The sequence below is a fragment of the Bombus vancouverensis genome, chromosome 13 (genome assembly GCF_051014615.1).
Source record: "Bombus vancouverensis nearcticus chromosome 13, iyBomVanc1_principal, whole genome shotgun sequence".
NCBI lineage: Eukaryota > Metazoa > Arthropoda > Insecta > Hymenoptera > Apidae > Bombus > Bombus vancouverensis.
In genome coordinates, this window is record NC_134923.1 from 9,836,622 (window position 1) to 9,853,300 (window position 16,679).

General features: G+C 35.2%; 2 protein-coding genes across 5 annotated transcripts; one reads left to right on the top strand and one right to left on the bottom strand.

Moving 5' to 3' along the window:
• The first annotated feature begins 443 nt into the window (after positions 1-443).
• LOC117162483 (integrator complex subunit 12) lies at positions 444-3,265 on the top strand. 4 transcript variants are annotated; one of them, XM_033344359.2, is made up of 5 exons: positions 444-582; positions 1,438-1,617; positions 1,858-2,229; positions 2,358-2,430; positions 2,508-3,265. In XM_033344359.2, the coding sequence occupies exons 1-5, from the start codon at positions 463-465 to the stop codon at positions 2,711-2,713; spliced, it is 951 nt and encodes a 316-aa protein (XP_033200250.1). In that variant the 5' UTR covers positions 444-462; the 3' UTR covers positions 2,714-3,265. The 4 variants fall into 4 exon arrangements, with proteins under 4 accessions (XP_033200250.1, XP_033200254.1, XP_033200263.1 ...); XM_033344363.2 differs by having other exon boundaries at positions 2,489-2,702; XM_033344372.2 differs by having other exon boundaries at positions 464-586.
• On the bottom strand, positions 3,227-16,363 carry PlexB (plexin B). The gene is made up of 8 exons (XM_033344201.2): positions 16,150-16,363; positions 15,830-16,014; positions 14,862-15,444; positions 13,800-14,725; positions 13,309-13,712; positions 12,753-13,245; positions 8,926-12,687; positions 3,227-8,837 (listed from the first exon to the last, which is right to left on the bottom strand). The coding sequence occupies exons 3-8, from the start codon at positions 15,277-15,279 to the stop codon at positions 8,730-8,732; spliced, it is 6,111 nt and encodes a 2,036-aa protein (XP_033200092.1). The 5' UTR covers positions 15,280-15,444; positions 15,830-16,014; positions 16,150-16,363; the 3' UTR covers positions 3,227-8,729.
• Between the last annotated feature and the right edge of the window lie 316 nt (positions 16,364-16,679).

Here is a 16,679-nt window from a genome sequence, read left to right on the forward strand (position 1 = left end):
GTGATCGTCGATTCAGCTTGTTTTCAGTCATTTAAATTAGGTAACCGCGGAATCGGATTCCTACGCATGGAGGAATCACGGTTGTCAGCGGGCGACTGATACAGGAATACGAAAGTTAAGACCAATACCACGAAGGTATCGGGACGAAGAAAATATCCTAAATGTCAGCCTCGTATCCGCAGCGAGTGCATAGCGTACCTCCGGCTTCAATGTCGTATGTAACACCACGTTGTAATCGCGTAAGACGTATTCAAAACATAGAACGGGGGCCAATGCACGCTGCACTCAAATTTCCTTGCCATTCGCGAGCATTGTTCTCCAACTTTATTTGTCACTTCATGGTCGCTTTGATTATTTATTTCTTTTACGCACGGCTGCCAACTGCTCGTCGAAAGTTAGACATCGTTTTAACGCGCCTCGAGAAGGAAGCGTTCATACCTTTTCCCCGATAAATAGAAAAAGATGGAAAGAGGCCTACCACCAGGCGTACTTGACTCGTTCCTTACACTTGATCGCCTGCAGGGTTACTATTTTGGTCTTTCTTTCCTTGTATTTTTCACCATTCTTCCGCAGCTTTTAGACGTAAGTATGTATACATATCAGGATACGTGTACCTTCCTTTATTTCATTTGGTTAAGCGGACGTTTTATTTCACGATATCTCCCTAGACAGAGGCTGCATTTATTTAACGCAGAATCAAAACTCTGTAAAATTAAATTTGGAATACGAGAGACCAGGGACGAATCGAGTGATACCGGTGCCTGGGTTCTTTAACTTCAGTTACTTTTTTACTTTATGTATATACATATAACGTACGGTCCCCATATATGGATATACTTTCCAGGCGGTATTTTTAAAATGTACAGTAACATTGGAAAAATATGATAAATTCTATTAAAATGCTAGGGTATATCTAAGCTTTTTCTATGAACGTTTAAGTTGAATAGAAACTGTAGATAACTGTGATACCTCATAGGTGCTGTTTGGAAGAAACCACGAGATAGAAATATTAAGTTCTCATGGTTTCTAATTATACGATCGATTTAGTACAAATGGAACACAAATGCTTTTTATGTACATTCAGGCGCGTAATATTTCATATTATTTATAGATTAAGTACATTAAGCACGTATATCATAATCAGCATTTTTAATATTGGTTGATTTATAAGAACTTTTTACAGGTAATAAATTTCGTTTAATCGCGATATATTAAAAAAATCAAACAATTGAATGCAATTGTAGGAATAATCAGTGAAATAAATATAACCTAGGCTTTTTTCTTTTTATATTTTTTCACTTATGTTCCAACTAATTGTGATTTAAATATTATACCATATGAATAAAAAATATTTAATCTGAAACACAAAAGAATTTACTATTTTTATATATTACTAAAATATTTTTTTATACAGTTATAATTTTTTATATTTTTCAGATTAAAATAATTCATATAAAAATGTCACAATTGGAGCTAGATCCTCAATTTACACAGGGTTTGCACCTTCTACATTCTACTAATAAAGATTCTGCGGAACAGCTGCGAGCACTTTTAGATGAAGCAATCAAACAAAAATATGGGCCATCAAAGATGTTATCGAATGTATTACACAAAAAGGTAATTAGATGATAATTAATTTAAGGACATTATGTTGAGGGTTATCCAGAATAGAATACTTCAATTAAGGTGGTTTATATTAATTAAGTTATTATAATTACAGAGTTAGTTCTGATATCAGGGCACTCGTGAAGCATAGGAGATTTCATTCACGTAAAAAGATATCTAGTATTTGATCCCTCTGATCTAATGTTGTCATTTATTTTTTGAACTTCTATCTCTTAGATTCTCTGTTTTTAGTATATGATGGAGGAACCGGTGCTGAGTGATCATAGTAGCAGCAGTAGTAGTAAAAAAAGCAAAAGCTCCTCTTCTTCTTCCTCCAAACATTCAAGTAAATCGAGCAAAAACAGCTCTCCTGTGAATTTACCAACTCGTGACACACCACCTGATATTATCCAGACTGATAATACTCTGGCATTAGAAATATTAGAGGATGATCTGACGTGTGTTATTTGCAAAGGAATGGATGTTGGAGCAAGAAACAGACTTGTTGAGTGTTCAGAGTGCCATTCCTTGTACCATCAGGAGTGTCATATTCCACATATTTTAGATTCTCAAATAGATGTTCCAGGACTGGTGTGGTATTGTTCAAACTGTTCCAAATCTCAGGTGTGTGTATTCACTCACATTATAATTTATTATATTTTTTGTACATGAAATATTTTGATAATTTTTAGCAAAAAATGTTAGAAAACATAAAAGTTATGAAGTAAGAAATCTCCTTTCTTAATTTATAGGTTTCAAAAGAAAGGAGCTCACCAAAAACAGTGATAGAAAATAAATCTAAAGAACAAAAAAAATCTAACTCAGGTAAGTTTCTTATATTTTATAAAAATAGATGTATTTTCTCTTTCAATTAAAAAAGCAGTCATTACCTTGTTTAATAGGTGGTGGAAACAAAGTAACACCAAATATTCATATTATAAGTGCAGATAGAAGATTAAAGGATATGATGAAAAAAGCTAAGCAAGATAAACGAAGCACAAATACTACTCAGAGTTCGAAGAATTCTCGGTCCAGTTCACCAGCAATGTCTTCAACGAAATCTCAGGAAAAATCATTACTGTACAAAATCAAGTCAGGTGTAGAATGAAACTCTCGCTCATACGAATATTGTGATAATATTGTATAATATAAAAAAGACCCAAACAAATTTTATAATTTCAACATTACAAGTTGATTAATTAATTAAAAGATAGTCATGATCGATACGTTAATATGTATATTCTGATAGCAAAATTAATATGTTTTGCCAAAGATAGTATAAATAATCTTTAAGTAGATAATATTAATTTTATATACCGCAGCAATTCCCAATTTTATGCTGAGAAAACTAAGGCTTTTACTTTTTATATTATTATGTACTTTCGTTATGATTTTCTTTGTTTTTAATATAATTCATTACGAGATATAAAGAATAGCAGCGCGATGTAATTTGATATTGTAACGTTTAACTATAAAAATATAATTTTTTGTACAAATGTACATTAATTTAAATATACAAACATAAATGTGTAATTGAATTTCTGTAAAACTTTAAAAACCTCAAATAAAAAATGAAAGAAGCGATTGCGGGTACTCCGAAATAAGCTTTATGAGTGTCGAGTTCATTTATAATATCAATATATTTTTGCAATTTTTCAAATGCTTATTTGTTTGTCCCTACGTCCCATTGAAAATTTGGCAAGAGTCATTTCGTTCTCGAGTGTTACTTAAAATCTACTTATATGCAAGATGGGGGGGTGAATTCTATTTACATTGGGCTTTTGGAGGGTTGCATCTACACGCGTACATCGATAGATACACGCTCATACACACAGCATACACACAAGTAAAGCAGCATCGCATTCACACATTAATTACATTCATCGTTACATGCGCACATACTTTACGTAGAGGCTATACAACGAGAAAAGATACATTCAAAAATTCATAGGAATGAAAACGAGCCCGTTTTACATAACTTTTTTTTTCATACACGGTTCCCGAAGTCGAATATATTTTAAGTTATTCTTGCAGGGAACAATCATCCCCCCATCCTTGTTTTCGAAGCTTAACAAAGAATAATCTTAAACTCGACATGACGTTTGGAATCGTCTATACTACGAAGCATGACATTACTAATCGACTCATAAACCGCTGAACATTTCCTCCGTTAATTACAATACAGTACATACGTTGAATGCGGAATTGACAAGCTTTTCAGATGGATGGAGTCAACTGTCGAGCGTACAAATTATCGAGAAATTCTGCTATACCACAAGCAATTCTGAATATTATACTTAAACGTCCCCATATCTTCGTAAAAATAAACATTCTGCAAAAAATTTGGAATTAGTACCAATGAACCATGTATTCATGGATCCTAAGGTTCTCTTAAAAAAACCGAATCTTTTTACGTTAGGAAATTCTTTAATCAAAAATCTATTGGGACAAAAAGACTTGCTATTGATATCTGCAGCATTAGTTAAAAATAATAAAAATATTAGTGATAGTGAACATCGAGCATTTAAATGTTCCAAATTCCAGAATTAGCATCTTCTTTTAAATAGTAAATAATATTCTTTTTATGTTTTGTTATAAATTTTTTATATTATAAGTTTTTTATATCATACTAATGTAATTATGTTGCAAGTATTTAAATCTTGAGTTTTGAACAAATAGACAAATGATTCAAGTAGTAACCAATAGCACTTCTGATATGTTTGAAATTATTTAAATTTGTTTGAAGCTATTTTTTCTTCGAATATTTTCATTTTTTTTCCTCCTACAAATATGCAAGCGCTTTATATATTATTTAGATACTTCTTAATGCTTTAAGGAAACAGAATTTCATCGAGATTTTGCATGTGCACAATATACATTAAAAAGTGTAGCATGTTACACGACCTTCCATCGAATTGCGCTCGAACGTATAATGTACTTCACGTACCATATACGATATTTTACATGAACTTCTGAAAATGAGCATTCTAATCGTTCAAGATGTACCACGCACCTGCAGGGATCCTCTAACTTCAGACAATAGAGTCGAGACGTATGTATATACGAATATGTGTGCAAATATATTAGTGTACGTCAATCTGTGCAATGTGAAATAATATAAATTCAAAAGAGTTTCATATATTATAAAAATCATCGACCCTTATATTGTGGACGTTACATAATATTACTCGAATAACGAATAAACCTATATAAATATATAAAAAATGCAAGTCAATTTTACAATTCCAACAGTTTCATTAATATATACTGTTTTTTTTCTATCTCTTCCATGCCTCGATGATATAAAAATATTGATATCGATAATAATAGTAATATAATTAACATTTTATGGAGTATATACAATTGGAACCGTACCATCCACAATTGAAGGATTTGTAATATGTTCGTTCAATTGTATCCATGCATATACGCTTAACAATTTGTAAGCTACAACACAAACTATCGCTCTTCATCACCAGACATCTTCGTTACATGTTTTGTATAACAATATATTAATTTAATGTAGAGCAACTAAAAAATTCCACTAATATTATGGAATAGTACTCATACAAGGAAAAATGTTTTCTTATATTTCTACATTATAACAATTTGTTCTATAATTTTCCATCACTTTATTTTAATTATTAAATTAACAAAATTTAACTAACGAAAGCGGTCTCTTTTTTCGAAAATGTTTAATAGAGAAAGAATTTTCAACTACTTCAGTAAATCTTTAATTAATAAACAGTGATTGTACGTACAATCAGAAAAGTCAATTGTAATTATACAATTCATTACTGTTAATGTATGAATATTTATATTTTTGTTTTCAAAATAACTCATAAAAATATTCAAAAACTAACAAGACTAAGATTCCTATTTAAATAATAAAAATAATAATTTTCTGTCTATCATTTTAATTTATTTCATAATAAATATTTCGTTGAATTAAAAATATTTTATAGACGATAAAGTGTAATAGTAACTTAATCGTAAAATTAATATTATTGAAATTGAGTCGAGCGAGCACGTATCTTTATTATGTATAATCTGTATATTTATAGGTTTAATATAAATACTACTGTCAACAAAATGATCTATAAAAATAAATCCATTACTCCAGTCAAAATTAATTAATTTCTTTCTGGAAGACTACATCTAATAGCTTCATATAAACAAAATAAAATACAAACACCATTCAGAAAAATGTTCTATTTCGCACGTTTATTTAAAAAAAGAAATCATTACCTCCACAAAACAAGTCTTTTCTAATTATTAGAAAGACATATATGTGTTTTGAATTTTTTGTGTAATTAATTTTGTGTATTAAATTTTACATACAAAGTAGAGGAAGAAGATCTCATCCCCTAAGGTATTTTATAAATGTTACTATCATTTAATTTTGTCATTCCATCGATAGAACCTTCATAGAATCATTTGGACTAAAAATTTTGCTTCGCATTGTCTCTAACTTCAAAACAAAAATAATCATTATATTCACCACTATAAATTCATTGTACAAATAGAATATGTTCAACAAATAAAAATACTTGACAAAATAATCCTCCTAAACTTACAGTACGTGTTCCTCTTTTTAATTCAATATACAAGAAAGCTGACCTTAATTTCACAGGAGATAGTGATTTAAATACATATAAAATAACGCGACTAAAACATTACAAGAGATATGATAACAGAATGAATGTATAAATAATAAAAGCTCATTTAAACCCCATTCTCCATTCTGTTATCATTTGTTCATGTATGTGTGTTACATATTATATGTAAAATATCGTGTGAAATATACATTGAGAAAATATGATATACATGGAATTAAATTATTACAGAATTTCGATTCGCATCTACATCATTTCCAAATCGTCGTTTCGTCGTTTCACGTACACCAAAAGTTCAGTAAAACGACTTTATGTTTCAGAAAAATTACAGCACGTATGTTGACGTGTATCAAAGAAAAAGTAATACATTAAATCACATAGGACAGATTGACGTATCATTTCCTGTATAGATAATCCGGTCATCAGTATATAAATAAATACAATACATATAATAGAGAGATACACAGGTTGATGGTAATCGACAGGGAAGCTGAGGGCCTGTAGAGCAGATAAAATACACGAAAGTGTTAATTAAGTACAAGAGTGAGCTTGAACCTCAGCTTTCCCAAACCTACCATTCACAAAATTATCAAATAATTGGTTACGCGATTCAATCGAACGTTTAAGTAGGTCTGTTCCGGTGTAACAGTTCCTAAAAAAGCGCATGGAGAAAAATTGGCAGTGCGCAATGGGCAGTGAATCGAACTGTTATTAAATACCTATACACTGGAATAATGAATAGTATCAGGGACACTTAAATGCTTCCTTTAAAAAATGCAATTTTTCAAACTGAGGCAGTCTTAGGTAAAGTAAAATGGCGATGTAATCCCAAGAAAAATACTGTTCATCGTTGTGTCTTGTTAAACCTTCCTTTTTTTCCCGATACGTTTAACCGCGATATTATTGACCAACTGGCGAAAAATCCTGAAACTCTAATAACCGGCGAAAATACAACCAGACATGTATAAAATTTTCCCTTCTACTGTGTTTTCTTTTTTGTCATTTTTTTCATTTTTTTTTTAATTCGCGTTCATTAAGAGTCTAGAAACTTCCTCGCCGGTATACAATATAAAAGATCTTTCTCGTTTTTTGCATCTATTATGTGCTTTCTTTACGCTTAACAATATACCATAATAACTATTGTTGAATGGGCAATTAGTCGATAATTATATCTATATAGATAATAATACAACTTAATGGTAGTAAGAGCAATAATAGATATAATATAGCTCCTATAGTGGTTGTAAAATCATTATATGATCCACATAGTGGCCTTCCAGATCGTAGCAACAGTCATATATATATAAATGTAATCGTATAAAGTAAATAAAAACAGACTGAAAAATGAACAGAAAATGTAATAGAAAAGAATTCTTTTTTTTACGTACTAAATATACGCAGATAGGCCTAGAGTAGTCTGAACTGCTCTCACAACTTTTAATTGAGAAGCCAATTCTTTTTCCTTTCATTTAACATTACTTTAATTGCCTTAATTTAGTGTCGTTCCTTGCTCTCTCACGCTCTCTTTCTCTCTCCCACTCACGTTTTTTCTCGTTCGTTCTCTCTTTTTTCTGAAAAAGGGTTCTTTACCCTCAACTTATAATACATATATAGACCCTCTCTAACTAGCTCACTACAATCCGTGGAGGTGTATGTTGCGTGACCTTTGCTTTATATATTTTTTATGTATATATATATAATATATAACATATTAATAATATATATATCGTAATGAAGATAGTAGGCATAGCCACTCGTGCTCGGATCACAGACTACTTGCTGCCGTACTCCCTTTGTACAGACAGTCTGGTGGACACTATGGCTTTTTCTCTTATTTAACGTTCCCATACGTTATTTTTCTTCGTGTTATATATACTACGTATACACGTATAGACATTCGGCCAACAATGAAATCATTAATTTCCATTTGTTTTTTTTTACTTTTTTTTAATAAGTATTTTTTGCACGAATTTTGCATCTCAAATCCTTAAAACGCGTAGGCGGACCAATATTCAGCTACGTCACCGGAGATATAGTTTTTCGATCATAAGATAAATTATATCCCTTACTAACGAAGATTCCACCGATTGCATTGAGATTCCCTTCGTCGTTTTCTTATAATTTGTTACAAATATACTATATATATATATGTATAGTAAAATAAATGAAATATACAATATTAATAAAAACAGATCAGGTTTAAAGGTTAGAGTTCATCATTTTCTCTTTTGTTACCATTTTGCTAACATCTGTACGTGTGTACGAGCGTATTTCGATACGGCCATGACATATAGACGTAAATACTACAGCCAGGATTAATTTATCCTAAGAAAAACTATCGCCTGACTAGCCTTAACGAAATCGCACGTATTTTTTACGGCATTGTTATTCACATGGTGTGTAGATTTGTACATATGTAACGAGGTGTATCTGATGCATGAAATGGAGGCACTAGTCAGTGTTTCTGGAGAGATTGACGGGTCCTGGGATAGCAATGAGGAGGTTGTGTCAGCAGGCACTGGTTTCCTCTCCTTCGAGTGTGCACGCGACATTCTCTAGCCTGTGGGCTAGATGTAATTTACGACAGCCTGCGTCTGTCTCCAAGGCCTCTAGGATCTATGCAATATTCCATTAATTAAATTACCAATCAACAAACTAAACATTTTAATAAAAAAGAGTCAAGCTTTGCTTTCAAGATACTTACTTGTTCATAATACTTGCTGACATAGATGTAAAGTTCTTTTAGTGCTGCGATCACATCAAACTCATTCGCATGTGACGCACTCAGCTGTTGCATGGCACTAGACATTTCTTGATCAGTGATTTGTGGCAGTCTTTGTACATCTGTGTAAAAACGACCCACTTTCTCTCGGTAATGCGGTATGTCCTTGGCAAAGAGTAACTTATTCGACGGTGAATCTTTCCCCAGCCTGTGTTCCGTCATCGAACAAGAGTCCATAAATGTTTGCGCTATCACGGAGAGGCTCGAGTCAACCGTCGTGGACTTATTTATATCGAACATGAAGTCTGGATTCTTAATAAAATTCACCCAAAATCTAAGCGGCAAACTATTCGATTTCCATGCGTGCGGTACCTCCGGGTCAACGATCCCGTGTTGCTTCGCAGCATCGTCCAGGAGATCGAACAGCCATTTTACAGCACTGGGTAATGCTTCGTTCGCTGTTAGAATCGTATTCAAAAAATCATCGACAAACTTTTGAACGGTACCCTTCGTCGATAGTAATCTCGTTAAAAATATTTCAGGGATGGCTTTGTGTGTTCGTTCTGGATGATGATGCTTGCTACCAGTGAAACCCATACCTGGCGGATAGTGACTTTCTTCTATAGGCCTTACCAAATGATATAATCGTTGATTACCTCCATGACCGCTTTCTACGTCGCCGTTTGCTGTTATGATCGGCGGTGAATGTTGAGATTCGAAGTATAAACCGCTAACGGGATGATTGTACATTACAGGACTAATTAGATTGTGATTAGGTGTGGATGGAAGATGCGTGGACGAACAGTGATTCGCGTGACGATGTAGGTGATGGTGATGTGCATGGTGGTGAATGGACTGCTGCTGATGATGATAGTGCGATGGTTTACAATTGTGACACGGTGGTTTACAGGCGACGGAAAAACCATCGTTCTGTCTAGGAATCAACGACATCACTGCTGACTCTTTCACACCATAATGCGCCAACGTGTTTATCTTTTTCCATTCGCCGCTGCACTTTGACGTGAGATCCTCATCCTGAAGAGTTAAATGTCCGCCTCTACCGTGTCTCCATTCCAAATCTACGTCATGAACGGACGGCCTCAGTGAGAAAGGAGTATTCTTGTAGAGAGCATCTAGGATCTTGGACTTCACTTGATTTATAGTATCACAATCTAACACCTTGCACTGGATTTTCTCATCGAGATCATCTTGGACGACATGCAGAGTGACCACGCTGTGCTCAATCTGCTCACGGAGTAGCCTTTCTTCAGATAACGAGTATCTAGCGTCGTACGTAATCACGTCCACAGGACCCTTTTCTATCTGGTGCTTTATTGCCTTGAACAATAAAAATAGAGAGGAACCTGCATAGTCTTTAAGGTAATTGTACATACAAAGAGCCATCCAGTTAGTTAGCATCTTTTCTACCACGGATTCGGTCCTTCTAAGCATCAACTGAGGATGCTTTGTGTTCACTGCCTTTTCGATAAGTCTTAGTAAAAGATTCATGAGAATATCAGTCGCATACTCCATCTTACCCATCAGGACGACCATAAGTAATGATGCAACATTCACTTTATCTCTAATATTAAAGTCTTTCTGAGCCTCTAAGGTTTCGATGAACGTTAATACGAAGTATTTATTATTGATCAGTTGCTCGAACTGGATCATGGCAGCATCGTAGTTTGTACGAGACACATTACTACGTGATCTAGGATCATTTAATATAGGATGATGCGTAACACCGGGAAAAAATACTTTCATAATGTAATTCTTGTGGTCTAAAGTCGGAATACCGGACGACTCCAGATCAGCGGTTAAATCAGTCATATCGGTTTGTAGTTCAGCAAATGCTTGCTTACATTCCATCCTAACATTGCTTTCCAGAGTATCCATCTGTATCTGTATCCTTTTATATTCTCTCTCTGCTTGTGTACTCTTCCTTCTATATATTATTAACACTAAAACAAACAGAAACACAAGACCAAAAGTGCCAGCAGCTATTCCAGCAATTGCCTCTGGTGGGATCGGATAAGATTTAATCACTTCGTAGCGCAGATAACCAATGGGGAACCTTAGGCTACGACCCACACGTACTACCACCAAGGGTAAACCATTTTCAGTTTTAATTCCAAGTTCATCCGTATCAGATGGTTGTTGATCAGGAGGAATGCAAACCAATTGAGTTAGAGCAAGCGAAGTCACGTTACATGGCATTGTACCGACAGTAACGTTCACATCAGACTCATCACTGGCAAAAATCAAATTTTCCCCCTCGATAACTAGCGTATCACCTTTATATAATTTAATGTTACGCGGAAAGGCAAGAAATTTCGGGTCTTCCACATAAAGTAAGCGATTTCTAAGACTCTTAAAATGCTTTTCCAAATCTCGTACACTTTCCACATTGTCCATAATAAATGCTATTTTCAAGGATAATTGAGATTCCTTTAACTTTAATGATTGAGGTGGTGTGCTTTGGCTATTAGCAGTAGCACGCCCGTTACGTCGAAGAGTCATGAACCGCTTAGCAACACTAGGACTTGGGCATTCCATCTGCGTCGGGTTTAATACTGTACAAACAGTCCTATTTACTGGCAGTAGTTCATTGTCGAAGTATACCTCCATTTCGGGCTTCTGGATAGTATCTAGATTGGTGCCGTGAACGGTGATCATACGGCCACCGGAAGCAAAACTTGTTAGTGGCTTAATCTCCATAATAGTAGGATCATGAGTGTAGTTATAGGGATTACCAATTAAAGTGCGATTCGCACCATCTATGCTAAGAGTCAGTCTGTCGATTCTTCTTACTCTATCGGATTTACTTGTTACACAAGTTAATCTGGTACTACTCGCTTGCGTGGCGTTAACATGACACGCTAACTCGTCTAGGTAGGCTGATATAGTACTACCAATATTTAAATACATTCCAGTAATGGCAAGTTGCGTACCACCACTTTGTGGACCAACTGATGGGTAAACACCAGACAATCGTATATCCTTATAATTAAATAACACTGCGCTTTCAGTGTAACCAGCGTCATTACCAACCACTACAGAGGCAGTGTCCGTTGCTTCGTGTCTTCCTGTACGGCAAACGATGCGTACGGACACTTCATAGTCGACTAAAGTACATGGTGTGTTACCAATATGTATTTTTCCATCCACGTCGCTTTCTTTCAGCCCCAAATTACTACCTTCAATAGTGACCAATGTTCCACCTTCGATCGGTCCACTGAGAGGTTTAATCATGTCTATCCTCGGTTTCGGACACTCGGTAAATGGCGAGTGCAAGCAAGAATGCCGGTACACGCAACTATTACCGCACCAAGTACATTCGAAACGCGCATCTCTGGTCACGCAAAGGGAACAATCTGCGTGTTCGCGATGCGAACCCAACACTTCACACTTATAAAGGATGATAGTAGTTTTGTCCACGTGATGATTAATGTTCCAGACAACCGTTACCTCTGCTTCGTATTCACCAGTGACCGCCTCATACGAGTAAACTGTTTTATCACATACTATAAAACGGCTGCTATCGACACGAGCTTGTACTTTTAAATTAGCACCCTCGATCGAGACGATGCATTGGAAACCACTGTGTCCTACTTGAGGATGCGGTAAATTCTCAACCTCGAGCACTATCTCTTTGGGTACACTGTTAGGTAACATCAATGGTTCCTGGCGTTGAACGAACTTTGGACAGTATTGTGCTCCGTGCGCGGCTAAATTTGCTTGATTCTGTGAACAGAAAGTTATCTTTTTTATAACAATACTAAATTTTATCTAAACATTAATACACTTACGTTTTCTCCCGAAATGATACCCTGACAGCTTGTGTTATGTGTACATTTATTATCATAGACACACCAACTACAGGCCCATTGAGATTTTACACACTCTGTACACACGGTATGCCTAGAGCAATCGAAGAAAGCGAAATTTCGTGAGACAAAATCTTTATTTGTTTCACTAGAGCGCACAGATAAAGGTACCAGAACATGATCGGCCCCGTCTGGTATATTCGGTCTTTCAAGTACGGGTGGTGTAGGACAAGATAATCCAAATCCGGTCATTAGTGCATCTATAGGTTCGGCATTACCAAAAACACATTTGTAATTTGCGCCTGCTGGTAATTCGGGTAAAGTTCTGATTGTTAAGTGAACGGTGGTCATTTGATTGATAGGCATACGATCTGGAAGAACTTGCTCGAAATCAATGCATTGTTGTCCTGTACCTAAAGATAACCATCGTGGACTACTATGACTTGCTTTCTGACAATCTCCTCTAACTGTGCATCTAGAAATATACATTAATATTATTAAACAAAAGAAATAATGAAGAAAAAAATTAGATATTCACCTTTTTTCTAATGAACACCATCCACAATAAGGATCTTTCGCGTCTAGACAACTGCTGCAATTAGTATAACTACTGCAATGTTCAACTTGCACCTTAGAAATTTTAGAAGTCGATAAAACGTAAATATGTTCTCCATCTGGAGAAATCAAAGTATCAGGCATCAATCTGTTTCCTTTATCGATTACAATATTTTCGTAGACGAATGCTTCGTTTCCAGAAAGTAAAACTTTTTTCAGAGAACCGTCGTTAGTACCTAAGAATGCAACGGTATGACTTTCTGTATTAGCTATTGTTACAGAGGTAATGAATTCGTCAGGAAAATGTAAAATTGCTTGTCCCACAATTGGTGACATTCCGGAGATTTTCAAACCCACTTCACAGAAGTGCAAAATGTTGCCCGCTGTCTGGATAGAAAAATAAAGACACAACTCAATAAAAATATGCAATATTTTCAAATGGTAATATTTCAGTTCTTTAAATTTTATACTTACTCCTGCCGCAGGACATTTTCCATCTTGTATAGGACCACTGACATATCCCATGTTTCTATATTTAGTACTACCATTGAGACACATATGGATATTTTCAGTAAATCTTGTTTCAATCTCTTGCAAACTGTACACGCAAAGTGCTGACCGAGACAGCGGTTCGTTCGTGATTCCTCTACTTGGAGAAAATACGGAGACAAAAATGGGATCACCAACGGAAATACCCAATTGCATGGCTATATCACTACCGGCTGGTGCCACTTTCGCGTCTTGCACTAAATTATAAGATTGCGATTTCCCATCTCCTAAATTAACAGTACACTGTAGCGTCACTTCTGTATAACTATCATAATTTGGGTCATTGATACAACTTCGAGCCAATCTAGAGATGTAACCCTTTTCCTCTTCTTCAGGAAGATGAGACTGTTTTTGTACCAATACAAAATATGCATAGTTGTTGGCATTGAACCCATACACATATTTAACCAGAAAATGGTCTCGATATTTCACGTCGATGTATACGATCGACTGTTTATTGAACGTATACTCTGCGAATTCTAAATTGTGAAGATTTCTGCTAGAAATAGCAGGCACGTCATGCCTGTAATCTCCTCTATTAGTGAATGTAGTACCAACATAGAGTATATTCGTTTGTCCCCAAGCATTGTATTTTTCGGGCCCAATAAAAGCGTATGTAGAAGAGCTTTCATCGTTTGCTGCTACACTATGGGGAATGAATTCCGGCTTAATAGATATGTTTGACATTTTGTACTTTTCACAAGCACCTTGAAGAAGGGAACCGCATGCAATCAGTGTTTGTGATTCAAGATCAGCGATTAATAGTTTGTTTACATTGTCCATTAAAGATGTAGTTATGTCTCTGGAAGGACAGCCTGTTGCATGGCACTGGGGATTATCCAATCTTGGTCCTGAAAACAATAATGGATAACAATAACTTTTTTAGTAATGTTTCCATAGTACAAATATATATATATATATATCTTTATAAAATATATATATCTTTTATAAAATAGACAATTCTCATAAAAAGAATGAATAGCTAACCTGTGGAAACATATTCCTCCAGTCTGAGATTAGAATCTAACTGTAAAAGTCTGTTGATGGCACCTGCATATAATCTTCCTGTTGCAGGATCTATAGTAAGGTGATTAAATCGAAGGGCACCTTCCCTCGTTGTATTTGGATCTAGAGGATAAAATCCATATCTTTGACCATCTCCCATAGGAAACTGTGTTACAATGTGTAACGATCTATTTTCTTGCACAGGTGGAGTAGTACTAGCAGGTGTATCTATGGCTGCAGTTACCAGTACCACCAGGAACCAGGTAGCAACAGACATGGATGAAAAGGATAATCGATGAAATGGTAGTAGCAGTTTAGGAGATAACACAGTAGGCGAAATGGGAAATGATACAAATCCCAAGAATCTCATGATGTGTAGGCAATAGTTGACAAAGCACATGCGCACACGCTATGCGTGTGCGTTTGTGCATGTACAAGTCTAGGGTAGGAAGCTTAGAAAATATAATAAGGGTATTTGTCCCACTGGTAGAAGGCCAGTATCAATATAGTACTACCAATTACACATGTATCCAGGCACCGACATGATGCACATTGCCTGGCACCTCTGGAACATTTCAAAACCACAATTACAATTAGTTATTTATTCTTAAAAAAATTTCACACATCACATACATTTTTCACCAATATCTACCAATTAACCAAATAAAAAATTGTTCATAAAATAACATTGACTATATATTAAATTTTAAGAAAAAGTCTAATTTACATGAAAAAAATTAAATAATTTTAGCAAAATAAAACATTATAAGAGACAAAACGAAAATGTCGAAGAAACATCAGGATATATCATTAAGACATTTCGAACATTCATATTTTGTCAGGTTTACGTTACGTATCTAAATACACGAACATCCACGATCAAGCCATATAATGATTAAATATAATAATCGAAAAGTGAATTGTCAAAATGTAAATAATGTATCACTGACCGATTTCGATACTAAAACATTTCGACGACGATGTCAGGCTAGGGCAGATGGCTCCTCCACACTTTTTGAGTAACACCGATGCACGCACCGCCCTTCATTAGTACGAGCAGCATAGCTGCACTTGACAGTTAAGGCCAGTGTCTTTGCACAAAGGCAAGGATATTCTACTCCTTGTCAATAATCGTCTAACAAAACACAAACGTACTAAATTACTCAATACTCAACAATAAAATATTCTAGAAACTCATAAACATTCCCAGGAACACTCATAAAACACGAGAATATCCACGAGTAATTACTGAAAAAGAAAAAGAAATTACCTCCAGCATGAAAAAAGCTCGCAGCTTCGATTCGCTAGATCTGATATGATCATCAGTCAGCTCGTGTTAACTTTCCTTCTTTTTCTCTTGATTCACGAAAATTTCATATATACAACGAATTAAAATAAAAGGAAACAAGTTCGATTTATCACGTAGAGTCAACCCTTTTCATGAAAAAGCCAAAGTGTATAACACGACTACACGATGGAATGTTCGTACGCCAGAGTCGCTACGACACATCGCGGATATGCACTCACTATGTCCTTGATACAGGTCTCTGATATAGTATCCGAACGATGAAACAACGAAACGCACGGTTTAGACTTAATGGAACTCCTTATTATCTCTTGTAGTAACGCGTAAAGAGTATAAATACCGTTTCGTTACTTGATAATAACACTAAACAGAGAATCAGAATGAGCCGCCATTAAAATTCGACCGACAGCGACAGGCTGCACGAGTTTAGAGCAAGTTGGGGGCCGTGGCTACGGCATGCGCCGCCGCTTGTTCATTATCTTTCTCTCTCTGTT

Bases quoted from the DNA above. Each gene is read 5' to 3' on its own strand.
- PlexB (XM_033344201.2), bottom strand. From the start codon at position 15,279: ATGTGCTTTGTCAACTATTGCCTACACATCATGAGATTCTTGGGATTT. The intron at 14,726-14,861 runs GTTAGCTATTCA...TATTGTTTTCAG, and splicing joins GGAGGAATATGTTTCCACAG to GACCAAGATTGGATAATCCC. The intron at 13,713-13,799 runs GTAAGTATAAAA...TTTTCTATCCAG, and splicing joins GAAAATGTCCTGCGGCAGGA to ACAGCGGGCAACATTTTGCA.
- LOC117162483 (XM_033344359.2), top strand. From the start codon at position 463: ATGGAAAGAGGCCTACCACCAGGCGTACTTGACTCGTTCCTTACACTT. The intron at 583-1,437 runs GTAAGTATGTAT...TATATTTTTCAG, and splicing joins TTCTTCCGCAGCTTTTAGAC to ATTAAAATAATTCATATAAA. The intron at 2,431-2,507 runs GTAAGTTTCTTA...CTTGTTTAATAG, and splicing joins ACAAAAAAAATCTAACTCAG to GTGGTGGAAACAAAGTAACA.